This window comes from Tetrao urogallus (genome assembly GCF_951394365.1).
Source record: "Tetrao urogallus genome assembly, chromosome: 6".
Taxonomy (NCBI): domain Eukaryota; kingdom Metazoa; phylum Chordata; class Aves; order Galliformes; family Phasianidae; genus Tetrao; species Tetrao urogallus.
The window spans coordinates 40,972,818-40,995,137 of NC_136819.1; the positions used below are offsets into that span (position 1 = coordinate 40,972,818).

The following is a 22,320-nucleotide window of genomic DNA, read 5'->3' on the forward strand; positions in this document are numbered from 1 at the left end:
AATACACAATTAATCATTTTGTAGTAACCTATATGAGAGTTAGGAAGCTGACTACCTGATTTACATTTCCATGATCAAGATAATTCAATAGCTGAGACATGAAAACATAAAAAGTCATTAACTAAATTAATTTAACATTACCAAAACACTGGACTTGGAGTAGCTGTTCTTCTATGATACTGAGTACCACATATCTTTGCTAATGAGGAGAAAGATAAAAGACATTCTCCAATGCATTTTGATTACATTTGAAAAGTTTGAAGTCAGACAGTTATCTAACAAAACAGCAAAGGCTTCACTAAGGATATAATTTAATATACTATTACATGTTGAAATTGTTTAAAATATTTTTCTTCTAAATATCATTTCGAATTCTAAATATCATTTAGAATATCATTTAGATCTATAAATCTTTAAATATCATTTAGAATAATATCATTTAGAATTCTAAAAAGCTGCAATTTCAGTCATGACTGAATGATACTGAATTATAAGGATAATATTCCTAAATACTCTGGAATATGATGGTACTTCATAAGAGCTTCTACCAAAAGCCAGCTACAAAATGGACATCTGCTATAATTTTCAAGTTGACAGGTTTTAAACTGCAAATGTAATGAAATGGGAAATTTCAAAAAAGAAAAAAAATGAGGAGTATTTAGGAATAACATAAAAACACTATCCAATACAATTCTCTCTAATAATCTTCATTTGTTTTAACCACAGACATCAAGGTATTATATTTTAAAATTGATATTTATTTGTTAGAGTATTTATTAACTTGAAAGTGAGGATTTTATCAGCTGTTTTAGTTGAAACAGCAAAGGAACCTCAATTAACTTCCAGGTTTTGATTAACTAATTTGCAGGCATCTAGCACCAAACCTGAGAGCTGTACCTGTTCTAATTCTCCTTTCATCTTCTCGCACATCCTGGGAGCTCTGATGGTGCATAACCACACTTGAAATTTGACGCTGCAAGTCTGCACGATCTTCCTCTGCTCTCAAAAGTTGGGAACGAAGATCTTCAATCTAAAGCAAGTATTGAAGTATCAGACATTTGACAGAAAACAGAATGAAAGTGTAAATAATATACTTTTATTAAATTCTAGCAAACATAAACAATAACTGTACACAATGTTTATAAATAAATCTCAATAGTTCTGCAGATAGTAAACAAAAAAAGATAATTTAGTTCCTAGTTAAAGCCACAAAGTGTTTATTCAATCAAAATTAAAAGGATCATTTAAATCCGTTATGGCGACCATGGCTGAGCATTAATTTCTCCAGACTAAAAAAAAAAATATCATTTTACATGTTTTAATTGTCTTTTACATTGAAAATATATGTATAAGGTTATATGTTTTATGTAAATTCTACTCATTAAATATATAATATGCCAATTCTCAAGAAACATACTAGCCTTTTATATATTTTACTCTTTCTCTTATATACAGTTACAAATGTTTAGGTAAAAGGACTTTTTTCCTAATGCTATAATCATCCAGCTTCCCGCATCCTTAAGATTCTACCTTATCTGCATCAGTAGGCATCATACAGAACACGCTTTGGATCATTTTCAAGATGGTTTGCCTTCTTTTTTAATTTTTTCCTCATATGGTAGCGCACAATACAGCAAATACTGCTATGCCACTGATGTACATGAAGTCATGCACTTTGCATAACAATAATCACTAATATAGAAGTTGTTCTAGAGCATACTATGAAGGGCAGTTACAAATAATGTGTTAATGTACTTGAAAAGCACCATGACTGCTATTACTGTTATTAATACATGAACATACATTCAAAAAGGTGTATACCTGTATTCAAATCTTTCTTTCTGAATCTCCTTCCATCCTTTCCAAAAGAACATTATCAAATATGAGATAAGAAGATTAATCAAAAAGACTGAAATAGCCAAATATGAAAACTTCAGTATTTCCATCACACCAAAGCAGTTACCTGATGCAAAAGAGCTTCTCTATTGCTTTCTGATTGATTCAGCTTTTTCTGGGACTGCTCCAATTCTTGCTCAAGCTTACAGAAAATGGTGAAGAAAGAAAAGGTATGTGTGCATCACAGTACAAAAGTGCTATTTAACTAGTTAATCCTGGCACAAATTAATTGGTACAAACTATAATTTAAAATAAAGTATAATATATGCCATATTTTTATTCATCCAAATCCTTAACACAAATTTTCATTTGTATTACATCCCAGATATATTTAAATCATTAAAAGAATGTTTAACTTATAGCCTATGTTTTTTTTGCATACTTATCTACATAACATGAAGATGGTATATAAACTCCAAAACAAACAAACAAAAAGAAACAAATTAAACAAAGAAGCATAAAAGCTACTTTTCACAGGGCTATAACTTAAACAAAAGAAAAAAACTACTATTAAAAGAAATTTTAAAAACATGCCAGGATTTGTGGCATACTTTCAAACTCAGAAAATAAGATGACTTAACATTTGAATCTTTGCCATATAATTTATTCACAGAAACGTCAAAGATGACAATTTGTACAAATGGTCATCTAATGGTTATAAATTTGTAAATTCTGTGCTTCTCTGTACTGTGTTCAAAGTTCAAAGTTGTATTTCAGTTTTTTTGGAAACAAGATGACTGAGAAACTGAAGAGCCTGGACTTTCATACAATTAGAATTTTCCCTAAAATACTGTGTCAAGGGAATGTAAGAATGTGTAATCAGGGTAGTCAGGAAACTGATTACCATTCCAAAACCAGAAAACAAAAACTATGAAATATTTTGAGAACTCTTGTCAAAAATAACTCAAAGATTGAAAAGATGCATGTGGAAATAAAAATAGTTTTTCAAAGCGGGAATTGTTATCGCAGACATAATATCCCTTTTGTGAACGCTAAGGAGGCTGGCAAATGTGCAAAGTAAACAGGACGAGTATTAATGAAATTAAAAGAATAACAGAATATAAAATGCTACATTGATTGTCTTGTGCAAAGGTTTAGCATGGAAATTATTGACAAAAAGTTTAAAGTTTATATAAGAGGGGGAAAAAGCTAGCAATAACATAACACTGCCCTTGCAACCTGCAAAAAAAGGAAATAAGCAATTTTGTTTTCTACAGATGGTAAAAAAGAAACAAAAAAATAGTTCAGAAAGAAAAGTATTAATAATCACTAGTTTGCAAAATAATGAAACAAGCATTAATTGCTGAGATGAAGAAAAGTCACATTGTAGAGCTGCTGAAAATATTTGAGAGTTAACTACATCTATTTGACTATTCAGAGACAAATCAAAAAAGAAATCAAGGATAATCTACAAGCTTGTCCGTCTGGCAAGATGGAGCACTTGTAAAAGAAACAGACTGTAACTAAAGAGTTTAGTAAGAAAGACATAAGTTTAGTGTAGTTGCATTCCATGTGTCTGATATAAAAAAGCAAACAAGAAAAACTCCACTGTATTATCTTAAAGAGTAAAGAAAGGTTTATACTGCTGGTTTATCTGAAGGACAAAGAATATACTACAACATATGACATTATACAGTAACTTAAACCAAAGAAGAACAAAAGCAAGGCTTACTTGTTTCTTTTCACTTTCATATTTCACAACTTTATTTTTCACAAGTTCTTCTGTTTCTATTGCTTTAGCATCCTGCTTCTTTAAAGCCTTAAAAATTGAAAAACATATTGTGAACTTCATTTAAAAAGTTAGAAGTCTTCCTTTCAAGTACATTAAAATGAAGGAATCTGCCTTACATTTAAGAACTAAACGAGTGCTTTTTGACTAAACGAGTGTCTAAAATTTCCAGGTGAAGTCAATGCCTATTGTCATGAGAAATAACAAAAAAATGCTCATGCATACATAGGCATACTGGGCCACATACAGTATTACAACTAGCATTAACATCCTTCTGATCTATAGATCCACAGATGCCCAAGACTGACCCCAAACACTATGAAGTGAAAGACTAAGAAGTTGAAGAGATCCCTTATAGATAGACTGTAAAAATATCAGATGAGGAGAATGTATTCTCTAGTACAGAATATGCAATTACACTACATATGACGCAATGAAGTGAGGAAAACCCTTCTATAAAGTTGTTTGAATTCTGACAGATGTTTAGAATTGTAGTGCTAAAGCAGGATTAACTAAATCATTCCTGATCTAAAGCTCGTTATGCTTTACTTCAAAAATAAATAGACAAACCATACAGATTTTTCCTGTCCCACTCCGAACTGAGTGTCTAAAACCACCAACATAAATTTTATAAAGCTTCTTATGAAAATAAAACTGCTTTGACTACTAATTTTGAAATATTGTCCTTCTATAAACCAACACTATTTACAAAATGTAGCTAATTACTGGTAAAGAAATGCAGCAGACATCACAAGACATATGTAACACAAAAAAAATCCTAAGTATTGCATGCCATAACAAACTCATCCACTGCATTTGCTATGAATTTGACTAATCGCATCAAAAACTCATTTCTCTGCTATAATACATGACCAAGCAGTTTCCAGGATAGCCACAAAATCAATTCATTGGAGATCTTAGCACACAGCTTTTATTTTGATCCAATATTACAAAATATAAATACATCTATAGCCTGCCCAGAACAAAAAGCTTTTTTTCCAGTCTGTTCTTTCTAAATATTTATTTTACATCGTAAAGGAATATTTCCTTAAACAAATATCCCTAAAAGTAATTCCTGCCATTAGTGCAATTGCAATGCAATTTTGAACATTTTCTACTTGCTGTATACTGGGGAAAGTTTGCAATTCATTAAAAATTTAACTGTAGAAGCTTTATTTTAATAAGTAGCTTTGTAGAGAAATAAATGGATGTCTATATTTCTCTTAACCTTATATCCTCATCTCATAAAATGCATAGATTTCAGTATATTTTGGCTTTCTCTCCTGCTTGAACAGTTTATACTAAAAAAAATAGATTGTGGAAGCTACTTACAATGTCACTGAAAATATTATGCTACATAAAGAATTAAGGTTTCATTTTACTGATTCATAATCAGATAAATCACAATCTTGCAGTATTTAAGGTATTTTTCTAACTATTCAGTACATGTTGAAATTCGTCCTTATGAGTTACCAATATAACTCAAAGTTGCATTCAAATCTGACAGTTTCCCAGCTTGGTCAAAAGGACTCTGGGAAGAACTCCCCTAAAGCTATAGCACAGGGAAAAAATAACAGCTAATGTTATTACTGTACGTAAGGTGGTTGTTGTTTTACTTTTAAGTGATACGTACTAGCTGCAATTCTGTTTCATTTTTCTAGCAAAATTAGAAGCACTGCTATATACAGACAACTGTTTATAAAGTCAGCATATAAAGATAATAAAATTCAGTTTAAGGAAAACTAAATTGTAGCTCAGTAAAAGCTGAACTGAATTAGAAATCCTAGGAAAGCTTTCAATGACGCCCCTGTAAAAGGCAATAGTACATTTCTGCATCACTAGTACATCCAAATTCACAGAAAAACCACAGAAATCAATATGTCATTTCAACTTACCAGAATCACTGTATGATATTTAGGCTATTAAACAGCAATAACATCAAACAAAAAGGCTGTCTTTCATATCACTGATACTACAAATACAATGTTTGCTTTTATTTTCTGTATATTGTTTTTTTAAAAAAACTACCCATAATCGTTTTATTATTAAGAAAAAACACTTCAAATATATCAAAGTTAAAATACTATTAAAAAAATGAGCTGGTACAATAAAATAAAACGTACCTCACACGCACTGCTTCGACTGTGAAACATAGGTTTCTCCAATAGGTACCAGACAGAACATGAGTTAAGCAATTAGAATGTCATTAAGAATGGGAAATATTTGGTCATCCACAACCAATAGCTCTTACTAATGACTCAGAAACTATGTAGGTAAAAGATAGCACTATGCTACCTATTGCCCTCTTTCCTAATTATCTCTCACTGGCTTATGCCACTCTTGTTCTCCTCCACTGAAGATTTCTCTGCAAAAGGTTTAACTTCAGAAATGAAGACTTACATAAAAATGTAAAAGACACCATATAAAGAGCCAACAACTTTTTTTTTTTAAATTTCATTTCACAGAATCATTAAGGTTGGAAAAGACCTCTAAGACCATCTATTCCGACCACCAATCCTCCCCCACTATGCCATGTGCCTCAGTACTACATTTCTTGAACATTTCTTGACCATCGCCAGGGACAGCGACTCTACCACCTCCCAGGACAGCCTGTTCCAATACTTGCCAACTCTCTCAGAGAATAAGTTATTCATAACATCCAAACTGAACCTCCTCTAGTACAACTTACTTCTTGTCTTACCACTAGTTACCTGAGAGAAAAGGCCTACCCCCATCTCTCCACAATTTACTTTCAGGTAGCTGTAGAGAACAATAAGGTCTCCTCAGAACCTCCTTTTATCCTTCTTTGTTGTCACCAAAGAGGGAAATGGGGGAACGAAAGGGTCAAAAAAATAACAAGTAGCAAGTGGATGCTGAGTACAGCAGTTCCAATATCCTTCCTGATAGTTTCCTAAAAACAGGCAAGCGTGGTCCAGGGAACTTAGCAAAGCAGCACTGAAGCCCCAAGGAGTGGAAGTAAGTCTGCAGTCATTAGAATTCCCCCAACAACATCTTTTTTTTTACAGGGATTAACGCGTAGGCTGGCCAGTAGATAGCTAGCAAGGAGGTTGTGTAAACTTGTTAGGCCCTGGAGGGAGCCACAAGGAAGCAGAGAATTTGTGTGTAAAGACATCTTTATAACACGGTTTCAGGATGGACCATTTAGATGTTCTGCAGTCTGCTCAGTCAGAAACAGGCTATCATCTCTGACAGGCTAGATGAACTTTTGAATTAACCCAAGGGAGCAATTCTTATAGGTTTTTATTATTTTTTTAAATAGACTTTACTGTCATGAGATAGTACAAGAATATCAACATATGTTATATAGCTCCACTCACTGTACTTCATCCATAGTGCACTAAAATCCACACTATTAATAAGAAAATCATTTACTTGCTACTATAAGTATAGTAGAAAGTATAGGGGAGAAGTATAAGAACTGTGGTTACAGAGGTCTCAGCAATCTTTTCCAAGAAGAAAATCTTCAAGATATGACATTTAAAGTTTCTTTTTTAAAACTTTTCTTCCAAATAAAAATAGATTTGAAAGTAGCGCACAGACCACAAACTGAAATTGGCTCTTCCAAAGTGAAACTGAACAGTGAAATAAAGTCATATTAGACAAAATATGCAAGCAGACCAGCTTCATGCTTTATTAAAAAAAAAAAAAAAAAAAAGATATTTAATCTGAATGAATTTTTTTCCCTAACCTGCCACATTAGGAGCTAGCACTGGTCCAAGTATTTTACTATTTCTTTAAACATCTTGCTTAGCTATTTCAGAGACATTTGTATGAGACCTGCTCATGTTCCAAGACAGAGAAGCGAGTCAGACTCAAACTGCAATCAAAGCAGAAATTACTAGCCACAAGTGGCACACCACACAGCAAAAGGGCAAATATCAGTCATACGTTACAACATCCAGATGTGTCAGGGTACAGATAAAGATTATGTTTGTTTAAAAGGGTCATAGAGAAGGACACATAAAAATATAACTTTCAACATTTTTGACCATCGCTCTACCCATCCTCTATTTAAAGTCCACCAGCTCTTCTGCACTTCACAGTATGTGCACTAAAATGTACCCATAGCCATTACTTTAATATAATCAGTGCATTCAAAACATTCTATTAAGATAATTCTGTACACCTAAAGTGAACAATGCACGCTCCTTAGGTCCTGAAGGAATTGGCTGATGCAGTTGCCAAGCCACCCTCCATCACATTCAAAAGTTTTTGGTCATCAGGAAAAGTCCTTGGTAAATGGAAAAAGGGAAACATCATTTTCATTCTTAAGAAAGGAAGACACAATAGAAGGGAGAGAGACAATACAAGGAAGGGATGCCATCCAGAAGGATCTGGACAGACTTGAGAAGTGAGTCCATGAGAACCCAATGAAGTTCAACAAGGCCAATTGCAAGCTGTTGCACTTAGGTGGAGACAGTCACAGATATTTTTTTTTTTTATATATTTTATTTTTTTGAGAACAGCCCTGTAGAGAAAAACTTGGTGGCCCTGATGGGCAAAAAGCTGGACAACAAGCCAGCAGCATGCACTTGTAGCCCAGAAGACCAACTGTATCCTGGGCAGTATCAAAAGGTTGGTGACCAGGTATAGAGGGAGGGGATTATCCCCACACTGGCCCATACTCATAAAGCCCCATTCGGAGTACTACTACAGCCACCAACACAAGAAAGATGTGGAGCTGTTGGAGCAGATCAAAAAGAGGTCCGCGAAAACGATCAGAGGGCTGGAGAATCTCTCCTGCAGAACAGGATGTGGGAGCTGGGCTTGTTCAGCTTGGAGAACAGAAAGTTCTGGGGAGACTTCATTGCTAACTTCCACTACTTGATGAGAGCTTATAAGCAGGAGGGAGACTGACTTTTTACAAAGGCAAAGGGGAATGTTTTTAAACTAAAAGTGGGGAGATTTAGGTTAGATGTTAGTAGAAAATTCTCTTCTCAGAGAGTGAAATAGGTTGTGGAGAAGATGTGGGTGCCCCATCCCTGAAGGAAGTCAAGGCCAGGTTGAGCGGTCAGCCTGATCTAGTGGGTAGCAACCCTGCCCAAGGTAGGAGGGGTGGACCCAGATGATCATTAAGGTCTCTTCCAATCTTAGCCATTCTATGATTCTATGAATTTCATCAAAATGATTCTCATTTCATCAAAATTCATAAAGACAGGCATAAGAATTAGCAAAGTCATCCAGGATAGCCATTACGTATAAAAGGTGTTTTAAGGCTATTTTTAAGAATATTTGATCTTGTGTTAGAAAAAATAGAGGTATATATGCAAATGAGCGTTACTAAGTGGATGGTGCTTTCACATTCAAAACAAAGCAATAAAGAATCTCAAAATAATTTTAATTTAGACAAAAATCCATTTTGGTAAAGTATCCTATGTATACATGCCAGCAGCACTGACAAGATGAACACATTTGATATCGTTTCTAATTTGAAACAAGTTTATATCATAGATAGAAGTGAAGATGGGTGACTCACACTAATTTCAGGTTTTCTTTATAAGCACTGCTTAAGTAGACCTCGAATACACACCAACTCAAGAAATATTACCAAGCACAGAGTCAAAAAAAAAAAAAAAAAAGCAAACTTAAAGATGTAAAATTTTATATTTGAAGTTTTCTTTATAGCCAGCATATAACCAGATATATTCTTCATTAATAATCAGTTCATGGTGCTAACAATGAAATACAAATAAAGTTTGATGATCATGAAAAACACAGACAAAGAGAAGTCAGATGGAGAAAAAGAAATAGCAAAGTGTCATCACGTTCAGTTAAGCTCTGAAAATATGTAACTAAATAATCTAGATTTAGGAAGATGTCCATCTTAAGATGGTAAAATACTGACAAGTAGTGGCCAGTTACGGGCATCGCACTTTCCCTTACAGATCACTATAACATTTAAACCTCATCAGAATTTTTAATTAAAAGTAATGCTGATGAAATCCAAAAGTTAAATTTGATTTGGTTTAGTTTGAGATGCACAGCGAGCAAAATAATGAAAAAAATGTCTCACCAAATTGCCACAAATACTTTAAATAGTATTTATTTGTAAATTATCCATACCATATTGAATGATTGGATTTTAGATCTCAGTCCAAACCTTATCCCCTTCCAGTAGTGTTACTTGTAAAGCATGTTGGAGAAAGAAAAAAAGATAAAAAGAGACTTCAGAGCATTAAATCCATGCAATGGTCACCACAAGACCGGAGTTTTGCAAAGACTGCCTACTTCAAATATAGGATGTAAAAGAATTCATAAGAAACCGTGTAAACTGAAAAATTTCTCTAAGAATTTTGCTCAAGGACTTAAGTGAATGACAAACATAATTCTTCTATACTGTAGAAAAATAAATACCTTAGCAAAATACAATTACATCAGTGCAAGTAATGAACAAATGAACAAAAAGACTAGTACTCAGCTTACAGATTCATTGTTGAAATGACAATCATGTAAGACTGTACACAAATTTTAAATGCTTCACAGTCATAGGTTTCATTACTCATTTTATTTGGTTTATCAAATAAAAATCTATTTATCTCTATCACCCCATACAAAAGAAACACAAAGTGAAAAAATACCAGTCCAAGAACTCAAATTCCTAGATTGTTTTGGTGCTGGCATTTTTTCCTTTCCTTGTTTTCAATTCAAGACAACATCATTTCTAGACTTTTTACCTCCGTAGAAATTTTTACATTCCTATTTCCTGTGTAATGTATATTCTATAAGGTAGAAAATATTTTTCCTCAGAAAGTTTTCTCATACAACACCTTCTCAGTTTATATTACCCTGAGGATTGTATTAGAGTATTACAACATGTACAGAGTTCATATTATTTTGTTCTTAAAAAGAGAACAGTTCCAAAATTAAGGCCCAACCTGGTCCAATTTGGCAGTGTGTCAACTGAAGAGCTCAACCTAAGAAAATGTTCCTAAGAAATATAAACACTATCCAGAATTCACATAATTTTCTACTTGGATGTTGAACATAACAGCCTTGATATAAGCAGCAGGAAGAGTTCTACTACTACTGGAAGTGTAATGGAAGTCTTTGTTTCAAATCTAAACTGCCTCCATTTTCTTCTGCAATCCATTAAAGAGTCTCCCTTTCATTAAAAAAAAAAAAAAAAAAAGTTGTCACTAGATCCTATTTCTTCCACTGAAGGTCAGAAGAGCCTGAAAAAAAAAAAAATCCTCCATTCATTGCAATATCAGTAATCTAATTTTCACTAGGACCCCAAACAGTACGTCCAGTCAAAGAAATCCAGAAGCCACGATGGAAAAAAAAAAAAAAAAAAAAAAAACCACAACACCCAGAAGGAAGATACAGATACAGAGATACAAGCCCCTTCCTGAGAAAGTGAAGACATTCACCAAGAATGAGACTCAGAAAAGTTGCAATTATGAAATACTGGGTGTGGAATAAGTCTGTTCCAGTCAGGACTGGCTCTGAATCTTGGGTTGGGCTAACCTTTAATAATGAAAGTTTACCAAGCAAACTAATAGGGGCTGAACTTTCCTTTTAGCTTCACAAATGTTAGGGTCTGAATACTGAATTTTTGTATCATAAAATCTTGTTTAAACAGAAAGGGCTCCTTGGGAAAAACAATTTAAAAAAATGTGTATAACAAAATAGAATTTGCAGGAAAGATTAAAATATTTTCACATGCAGCTGGAAAGCATAAAGGAATGGAAGGTTAGGGCAACCACTTTGCATTTAATATTCATTTTGCATAGAACACAAGAGATGAACTATTTGAAAGAAATATATCTAGCTTAAAGGTTTATGATTCACACTGCCAATCGTGAAACTCTTTGAAATATATTTGAATTCATTCACTTGAAAACAGATTTTCCTTGCAAGGAAATAATCACAGTATCAATATATCTTTATAGATAAAAGTCATTACTCCTTTAAGAGCACAAAGGAAGATTTTTCCAGTTAAGAGATAACACTATCAGGTAACAGCAACTCTTCTCATAACGCATGCTGCTACCAGATTGAAGGCCCAATCAAAAAAAAAAGTCAAGTAATAGACATAGGCATATTGAAGATTAAAATCCCTATGAAATATCGCATCTTCTGAAAACTGTAATAAAGCACACTTATTCATATAAAAGTTCATTTCACCCACTAAGATATCAATAGGGAAAAAAAAAAGATGCACTAATTTTGAAACAGTAGTAGAAATACTAAGAACATATTTATTAGCATTTTTAATTCATATTTTAAAAAGTATGTTATCTTCTTAAATATGACCTCTTTGAAGAGTCTCTAGTCTCATATGAAATATAAAGCACAGGTCTACCTTAAGGCTCCTCAATATCATGGCACAGCATAAAACTGCCTTCCAAAAAAGCATATACCATCATTAAAAATAAAAACATAAGAATTATGGATTTCTTTTCAACTACACCTTTATATTAGAGATGACATTGTAAATAATATCTTAAGGATTGGAACAACCTGATCTTAAAGGTCTCTTCCAACCTAAGCCAGTCAATGATTCTATAAACACTAAATAATTACAGTATGTTGAGATTCACGCATTTTCCAAATAGCACTATAAGCAGAAACAGAGGCATACTTGTCTTACATTTCTTAAAGTAAGCACAAAAGGACATTATATTACAAATTAAAATTACAGAAAAGTATTAACATTTTTATTTGTCTATTAAACAATGTTTTATACTTCATCAGATATTTGCTCTGACCTAAACTGTTTGAAAAGCACTGAAAAGCCAATGCAGCATATTTGATTGCCAGTTTGACAGACACAGGGTCATAAAGACAGCAAGATCTCAATTTGATCCTGAGTATCAGGAGTTTTCATTTGATCTTGACTATGGAGAAGTTTTCATTTGTATACCTCTTGTAATTGAACAGACATCTGTCCCAGTTGGTCCTGGCGCCTTTCTATAAGCTGTCTTTCAGCACGCATTTCTTGTTCTATCTCCTGAAGTCTTCTCTCTACACGTGTTGATACCTTCAAAAGGAAAAAAAAAAACTTGCAGGAAATTAGGGTGCATTTCAACCACATACTGAGATAACAATAGAGAAAATAGTAAAGAAAGTATGGGGCAGAAAGAAAGGAAAATGAAATAACTTATTTTATTAAGCAAGATTTTGAACAGTATAGCAAATAACTAGAGTTACAGCACTGAGTACTCAAGATTGCTGTCTTGCTAGAAATACCCTCCTCGTTCATTTACATTACTTTTTTGCAAAGTAGTAGTTCTAATAAAGCATTAAATAAGTCAGTACCAAAGCTTGGTAGCCACAATATATAAATTTTAGCTTCTCAGCTGCCACAGGCCTAATCTCTAGAGAGTCAATTCCTTCAATCCCCTGTATGTAAAGCAAACCAAAAAAATTGCTTCATTTTCGGAAACCCATGAGTGACAAGCGGTAAACAAGAAACAAGTACAGAAGAATAATTGTGTGATAGCACAAAATATTTACATAACTTTAAGATTTTTTCCCAATATTTTATCAATTCATATACAGAGGAATATAAATAAAAGTCTGTCATTTGTTAAAGCAATCTGTAATTCAACATCAAGCTGCAATCCTTATTTTTGCTTTTCAAGCTGCTAGCAGACAGCACCCTCTTGTGGGCAGCAAATTAAATTTATATCATTTAAGCTGAAGATTAGTTAGGAAAATAATTATGTTTCCTCCCTACTTCAAAACTAACGGTTTTTAAGAGTCACTAGAAAGCAGTTCAATTACCAAATGATATTCAAATAAAAAAAGATTTAAAACACCATTCAACTACAAGTTTCATATATATGGAGTGAACAAATTCTCACTAAGCATGCTTCTGCTAGCATATGCATGTGTATGGCTAGAAAATTTTAAGAACACGGTTATGTAGCAAAAGTAACAATTAATGTCATGCTTATGCTCTGATCTTCATGAGTACTATAAAAATAATACAGTCCTTATATCTTTACAAAAGGAATGTGTCAGTTACAGCTTAAACCGTTACAACTTAAAAAACTGTTCTAGGAATATTCAAATGAGGAAATATTGAAAATTGAGAAAATAGACTGATTATTTTTCCAGAAATTGATTGGTAAATATGTAAGGGCAAAGAAGAAACTTCAGCAGCAACTTTACAATCACTTCAGACAGTTAAGTATCTCAGCTGATCTGCATGAGGTCGTTTCAAAATATTTTATTTTTTACTTTCTGCCTTAAGCAAATTGGGAGCTTCTCACTTTAAGTATGCTCCTGCATTTCCTATATTTTGCTTGCTTGTGTTTTTTTTTGGTTTGTTTTTTTGTTTTTGTTTTTTTGTTTTTTTTTTTTAAGATAATCTGCATACACTACTTTTGGATATTTGTCCAACTCATTTCCTCCATATACCAGAGCTTTTTCTGCACACGATGTTATTCCATAAGTATAAAATTTGCACTATCACAAGCTACTCCAACTAGATAGGTTGCTTTAAAAGTAATGCCTCTTATTTACTGCCATGGAAACGACAAGAGATAGAAACACCACAATAACACTATTTGATAGAGCAAATTCTCAGTTACAAATCATCATTTTTCACTATAGTCCAATCATCAACACACGCTGTCTAGAAGTCTTTTACTTCATTCATTGCCTATTTGAGTATTTCACATATTAAAATCCATGCATGGGACTTGATTTATGACAAATGTCCTCTCTTCTGGTACAGTTTTTGTTTATTCACCACACAAAGTACGTATTAGTACCAAAAATACAGTTCCTCCAAAATGACAGTTACCCAATCTACACTGGTGTACACGTAAGAATTGTGTTTCCTGATTTTGTAGCCTTTTTGATCTTCCTCAGTTTATCACAGAACGCATGACATGCAATAATAGGAATAAAGACAGAAGAAAGATTAGAGCCATAAGTAAGCAGTAAGCAGCACACAAAGAAGAGACTAAAACTCAATTATCTTTTTTTATCCCAGATGACCCTAATTCAAGACAACATTCCTACCATAACAGTATGTATCTTGTCTTCTAGATCAAAAGCCTTAGCGTAGACAAGTGATTCACTGAAGAACAGTACAAGGAACATGGAGCTTCTACATAATAACATGAAATGCTAAACTAAATTATCATATTTACCCTACAGAAGAACATGATTTAAAGATACCTTTTCAGCACTAGAGACTAACTGAACAATACTCATGATGCTAAGTGCTCCATCTCTGTTAGGCTTTCATTTAGCAGCAAATATCTCTAAAAGCGGATTTGACTACTAAGAAGCCCCCCCTACCATTGCCAATCAAGCACAAAGTAAAGAACGTCCCATTTAAAACCAGGGTGACAATGCCTGTCCTAGAAAATGATGTCTCTGCAGCCAACTGCAGCATTGTTTTCATTAGAAGTGCATCATTAAACGTTTCAGCTTCCAAAGCTTTATTTGGGAGAGAAACTATCATCCTTGAAAAGAATTACTCTTCTTTTTCTATTCCCCTTATAAGTAAAAACAACTAAGGAGAGCGTCCTTGTTATACTGTACATCTCTCACTTTTTGCTTCACTCAGATAAAATCTGTGACACCCGATTTCTAGTTTTGAAAACTTGCTATAGTAGGTCACAAACAAAATACAATTTATTTCTTTCAAAAATGAAAAGACAGTGGCTGCCAGAATTCCAGAAGATTGAAGAGGAGGGTTAGTTCCTCTCATTCAAAGGCACAGAACAGCTGTACTCTGGTCAGCTGCAGCAGCCATTTTCTTGTGAATAGTCCTGCTTAAAACTTTAGAGCTTGTTAATTTCCTGTGACATTAGAAAGGGGAAAAATAGTATACTGAGAAGCAGACCACAGCAAAAACAGTCTTGCAAGCATCTAAGAATTCCCTACCAGATAAACAGAGCTCACATTCTAACAAGGACACCCTGCTAAATTCCTCTAAGAAGGCTGAAGAGGCAAGTCTTCCTCTGCTGATTAATTCCATCATATTAAGTGGTATTGATAGATTATAGTCTCTTGAATCTCTGCCCTATTTCATCTGCACAAGTACAATCATTAAGCCTGCTGATGCCAAGAAGTTGCTCTTGCCTACAATACTGGTATCAATGACAAATGCATAACTAAAGACCTTGCCAGATCATTTACTACTAATTCATGCAATTTTAGAGCAAGATCAGCCATCTAAAAGAAAATAAGTACACTCAACACAACGCTTGCTCCGAAAAGTCAGTATTGCTTCTGATATCGAATTAGCATGCACAAAAAAACAGACTCAAGTCTGAGTCTGGAACTACCTTTTCCTAACTAGTGGTGTTCTCATCTTCTCTCGTGCCTGCAGCAATACTCTGATTTGACTTCCAACTCAAAAGATTAGAATTAGTCTCCTTCCAGCAGATACAAGAGGCAAAAAAGAGAATCACAGCTGCACTGTCTCCTTTGCTACATTTGCCACGATGCCAAGATCATACTCTCAAGATACTCATTCATTTCAGAAGACTGCACAGATCATAAGGATTGAAAAGGATAGGGAGAGGGAAAGGAAGAGGAAAAGGAAACCTCAGATTTCATGTTTGTAATAGAAGCTTCTTTAACATGGAAAAATATAATTTCTATCTCTCAAAAGGTATCTATTGCACTTATAGAAATGTTCAAAAGAATGTTCAAACAGCAGCTTACGCCAAAACCAAATTTTTAAACAAATTCACTGCACACCCACCTGTAAAACATTCACTTTGACTTTACATAAATAGCCAAGATAAAAGCACTTGTTCCGCTGATTTTATTAAGGAAGGATAATATAACAACAATCTTGTCTGGCCTGAAAAGGATCCTGTTCAGATATACATACTAATACACATTGCTGAGTACCAGAGCAAACAGTAGCCCATATCTTGCTTAGAATATTAAATATACATGATCTTTTCTTGGTAGGCACACTCACCGTTTCTTGTTTTTGGGACTCCGAGAGCTTTTCAGACAACGCCGCTAGAGCCTCTCTCATTTCTGCATCAGCCCTTCACAGAAAAATACAGGTAAGCCTTAATACTCTGCAGCGCAAAAGCTAAAGATCAACTGGGTTAATTTTAAGCAGCGATAATCTTGTGGATTTTTAGGCTACTTGAATTCATTCTACAGCTTCTAAATTCCTAGCATAATTGGAGACCAGCCTCAAGTGAAAAATTTGTAATAGAAAGAATTTCCATTTCTCTAGTGAAGATAACAGAGCACCTAATAATGATTCTATCTAGTTTGAAATACCAGACATCAGGTCAGCAAGTACAAATTATGAACACGTCAACACAATCCTTTTGAACAGGACTAGTTCTTGCTGAGAAGAAGAGTACTAATTCCTGTTATTGTTATTAGAAAAAGCATCATGTGTTGAGACGGCATGTACCGAAATAACCAAATCATTATGGCCTGAATGAGAACTTGTCCTCATGAAACTCCAGTATCAAGAACATAAAAGGAATGTTTTACTAACAGAAACTCCCAAACCCTTTTCTGTCTGTCTACATATAAAAAAAGGGAACAAAGCTACATATTTTATGCAAATCAGAACTTGTATTTGCTATTTACACTTAGAAACACTGCACAAGAGGATATGTAACAAGCCATTCATAGTACTAGTTGTACAGATGTACTGGTACAGCGTACAGATGAGTAATTTATTATTTAGAAGCATATAAACTATTTTCTCCATTGTTCTTCACATGCAAGTTATATGGTCTATACCTATCTCTTCTTGAAAGCTCCCGACTGATGTCATCTCCAAGACGAACTTGTTCACTACTAATATCGCGAAGAGACTGGTGGAAAGAATGCAGCTGTAAATTAAAGTACATAAAGTAAGCCAAGGCTTAAGAAGGCTTTTATCTATAACATTTCAAAAGTACACCTATACAAACTTTTAAAAAGAAAATATTAAATAGAAAGCAGCAGATAAAAATAATGTCTGAAACAACTTTATATGAACTGCAGATCAGCCTAGATGAAGCCATTGTGCTTCTGTTTCTATCAACCCTTCACAACACTTTCTCATTTACATTTGATTTTCAGTCCATTATTTGCTAAACAAAGCTCCCAACCATGTTTTTTTCTATGCTTTCATTTTAATTACCCAACATTGCATCATCTTTTTAACTTAATGCAAGGCAAATTGAAAGATCTGAATGGTTAAAGTCAGGACAAAATTTCCTGTTCATACATGCTAGTACAAATGAGAAAAAGTTCTGCCCAGCTAAATGTACTGCTAAAGAAAGACAGCATGTAAAACTGCAAGTGACCAAGCAAAATACTGTGATGTTTTCAGAAACTAGAATCTACAGAAATTTTCATTACTTTTGACATCACACTATTCACTTTCTTTTAAATCTATGAATTCAGAATTTTATGAAACTCATTACACTGACTGTTACAAGATTACCGTCTAATAAAAAATTGCACAGAACACTGACAGAATATTTCATTGCTGAAACTTAGCCTCCTTAGCTTCACCATCAAAATAACTTTATTTGATGTAAAATTGAAAACCTTGATAGCTGCATACAGTCTGCTCAGGAAAAGAACTCTCATTAGCAACTCTCATTAGTACCTGATTCAAATTATCTGTCTCGTTGACAAATCGAACACTTGCAGATCTAGACCTTCGATGTCTATTGCCCTGTGAGTCTCCATAATCCCTGAGAGGAGAAGTAGGCACGAAGTGGTGGATCCCTTTAAGTGATAAAAGATGAGAAAAAAAAAGAAAAGACTTTTTTTTTTTTTTTTTTTTTTTAAACAGAAAATGTTTAATTTTGCTTTGGGAAAAACTTGTGCTTCATCTTGTGAGTATGGATCACATTACAGGTAGATTACTGAAGTTACGTAAAATTCACAGGCATACTTGTTTAGCTCTCCCCAGGATTCTTCTACAGTTGAAATATTTTTGTTACACATATTTATACATATACATACATGCACAGGAAGGGTAAGGGGAGTAGGTAAATTATTTCCTCAAATTTTATTTGTCCGAGCAGTGGCTTCTCTTCTGTCTGGATATAATAAAGCTTCAAACTAGAACTAGAACCTTTAGAACTTACATTAGAAAAAAAAAAAAAAAAAAGAAAATTTTAATGTTTCTCCTAAAATGCATTTAATGCTATTCCTGAAATGAATATTCCTCCCAAATACATATTTTCCTAAAAATAATAATTTTTAAAAGAGACATGCAATAGTATAACCTATGGAAAAGTTCATCATTTTATCTTTTCCTTTTCCACAGAGTATAATTGTATGTACATGTCCATAGTGTTCTATTTAAAATTCACATTTTCTTTTGCTGCGAAGTAATCTTCAAAAGCTACAACATTTTGGACTAACTTTAATATACATATACCTACAACTCATGCAGCAATTAAGGCAATTTTCTCCATGGAAACTATCAACAGTTGATTTAGATTTCTTGAGATACCAGAAAAAAAAAAATAGACATTTACCAAATAAACAACTGCTAAGCTTAATACAGGTCACCCAAATTTCTACACTGAATTTTTTTGAAGAAGTCAATGATCGCTCTTCATGTCAGTATCTTTATACAGTTCTACTGCTAATTTCCTCTTTTCATACAATAATAATATTTAAGTACATTCAAGCACCATAAGTATTTTACCTGACACAGTTTCCCCATCCAAATCACTAGGGTATAAACTTGAGAGAGAAGCACTTCTCATTCCAGAATTTCGGGTTAGTCGTTGACTCTTTAACTGACCTATAGACTGTTCCAACGTTTCTTTTAACTGCAAAGAAATCAGTTTACTGAAATATAAACAAAGACATATACAATAGCATGCAAGTAATCTTCAGTCATTAAGATAACAAAAGCTCTTTTTAAGCCAAGTTTCACCATGAATTACTAGCATTTTTCTTGGTTATCTCTCATACACATAATATTCTCCTAGTTGTAGTAAAAAAAGTTTTCAACATTGGCAGTTTCAGATATTAAGTTTCTTAAAATACAGATGTAATGCACCAGGAATACTGAAAAGAAAAAAAAAAACAAGTATGGCTACTATAAGCCAACTCTGGTTTTAAGCCTCTCACTTTTATTACACCTTTATTTGAAAATCCAAAAAACCTGTATTTCTAGAGGATCATCTCTCCTCCCCTAAGAGAAATATATGAACAGTACTTAAATTACTACTTTAATCTGCAGAAATTAAGAGAGTTAGATCTCCTTCCGAGTGGCGCTTTTTTTCTAAAGCTAAAAACACTATTTTAAATCTTCACTGATCTTCAAGTTTGCTTAGGTTCTTTCTAAAGTGTTTTCATTATATTATTTTATCAGAACTCAATCACTAAGAAAAGCTGAAGCCAGAGATAGGATCTCCTAAAGTTTCCTTAAAAAGAGAAGTTACTTGAAGAAAAAATTAAGACAATGTAAGTACATTTAAAAAAAAAGATCACCTCTGCACTCAGTAATTAAAAAAAACAAAAACAAAACATCATATGAAGACACCAGACAATCAAAACAAGAACAGCAACAACTCAGTCTTCAAATCTAACCTGACCCTGAAACTGACTAATCTTGGATCTCTAACAAGGGAACATAAACTCTGAATCAAGCTACAAGTGCTTAATTCGCATGCTTTACTCTGTCAGCACTAATTTTCATTCCCTCAATATGAAATGAGATACAAAAAAGTAAAAATAAAGAAGTAGTGACACTGTCAAGAATTAACACTCTGGTTAAAAAAATTAGGTGTTATATACATATATAAACACATTTCAAGGTGCTTGTGTTACTTTAAAAAAAGTTATTAACAGAATAAAGAGAGGCTAGTTGAAAAAAGATACTAAAAGGGATGTGTTTGAACAAAATAGCCTTTTTAATCACTAATCAAAACTCCATTCCTTGATACTCCCGTATCTACCTCATCACCGTTTAAATGAGAAATCCACTAAGGTTTTTTCTTAAACAGCTATAGTAGAAGAAAGAGATGCAATAATTCCTGATCCCAGCTACATTTCCACATATGTACCACAGCAAAAAATTCTGTTTCAGAAAGGGAGCAGAAAATGGGAAGCTTTTTTTTTTTTTTTTTTTAAAAAAAAACACTAATCAGGTGGTATTTTCTTTACTACTTCAAACACAGGTAGATGGTTAGTCCCTAGATTTCTCTTCAATTAGAGTCATAATCAAAAGCCACCTAACATAACAGAAAAGAATGAGTTATAAAACTAAAAATGTTTGAGTAATGCTTCACCTTGATGTCTGCTAACAGAAAACACTTTCAGAATAATGAACTACATTTAGAATCAGCATTTATTAAAAACCATGTTAAATGGGTTCAGTCACCACCAGAAATTCAATAACCACAAAAAGATTACAAAGATGCAGAGTTCAAATAAGAAAGTCCATGAAAGTCTCATCTCTGCTGACCAAGAAACAAACTGCTAGAAAGACCTTCTTTCTTTCTTTCCTATAGATTTAGGATTTATTCTCCAATTCCCTCCGCCTCCACGTATAAAATAATACTGCCTTGTATTCTAAGTTTCAAGGAAGCACCAGTTGCAATTTGTTTGAAACAAAGTTATAAACCCCTCTTGTCCTACAGGCATTAATTTATTTTACAATCTCTGTTCAGACATCTGCTTTCAAACTCACAGAACCCTGGTGTGTAAGAGAACTTCTGTTCACCTGAAATTTAGAGAAAACTGGTTGGTAGGTTCAGAAGCTACTGCAGAACCATAGGAAAAACTACTGAAACAAAAGGTACGTGTTCTATTTGCACATTGTGCTTCCCAGACTATCATAGTACATCTACTTGGAATCTATAAACCAGAAAAGTAACAAGGTTTCAAAAACGGTCAGAGTTTCATTATATAACAGAAAACTAAATTTTGGCTTAGGCTGCTCAAGTAACTATGAAAAGTTAACAACATCTACTTAACTCTTGATATATTCTTCCCATTGCCACCAAGTTTTCAACTGTGAATGCTGCTAGGAAAAGATTTAAGAAAAGATAAACTGAAAGTTGCTCACAGTTGCTATTGCTTCTGTTTGTTCCTTGTTGTATTCTCTGTATTGCCCCAGCAAATGGTCAACATGTCTCAGGTTTCTGTTGGTATCCTTAAAAAAAAAAATGTTTGAGGAAGAAAAATCAAATAGAAATCTCCAGAAATCTAACATCACTGTTGTCTTTACTATTCCTGATATATGAATAAATTAATGAAACAAATTGTTTCATTTTTTGTTGTTGTTTTTAAAGGGCCTAAGCATTCAAAAATTCCAAACCCTATTCAAGAAGCCAGAACCTGAAGAAGTACAGAGGAGCTAAATGAATAAAATACGATGTGGTGGGTTGTTTGTTTGTTTTTTAAAACAACACACCAGTAAGGACTTAATTCAGACAAAAACAGCGTAAATTTCCAGCCACTCACCAGAAAAAATATTTTTATACAGAGATCTTAAAGTAACTTACATGTATTTTGCTGGCAAAATAGATAAATAAATTCCTGAAGATCAGCATATTTATATAAAATAAGGAAGTTCACCAAGCAGACAAGGGAAAGTAGAGATACAGCAGATAAAGCCACACTTTAAAACTTCCATGAAGAAATTAAAGAAACTGTTACTAAGGCTCTTAGGTAATATTTTCTTTGTGGCAGGAAATCAGCACCCTATTTAAAAGGCAAAACTGTCAATATAAATATACTTTCTTAAAGTTTATGGC

The 22,320-nt window shown here is 33.5% G+C and overlaps 1 protein-coding gene across 1 annotated transcript in view; it reads right to left on the minus strand.

Annotated features, from left to right (window-relative positions):
* The window catches only part of CEP128 (centrosomal protein 128), a gene marked incomplete at its 5' end in the record, with an annotated part of 93,216 nt that overhangs the window by 69,422 nt on the left and 1,474 nt on the right, over positions 1-22,320 (minus strand). The window contains 9 exons of the mRNA XM_079537358.1: positions 898-1,030; positions 1,964-2,038; positions 3,569-3,655; positions 12,513-12,629; positions 16,548-16,620; positions 17,342-17,433; positions 18,201-18,322; positions 19,257-19,383; positions 21,630-21,716. Of these exons, the coding sequence (XP_079393484.1) occupies positions 898-1,030; positions 1,964-2,038; positions 3,569-3,655; positions 12,513-12,629; positions 16,548-16,620; positions 17,342-17,433; positions 18,201-18,322; positions 19,257-19,383; positions 21,630-21,716 (913 nt within the window). The remainder of the gene's footprint in view (positions 1-897; positions 1,031-1,963; positions 2,039-3,568; positions 3,656-12,512; positions 12,630-16,547; positions 16,621-17,341; positions 17,434-18,200; positions 18,323-19,256; positions 19,384-21,629; positions 21,717-22,320) is intronic.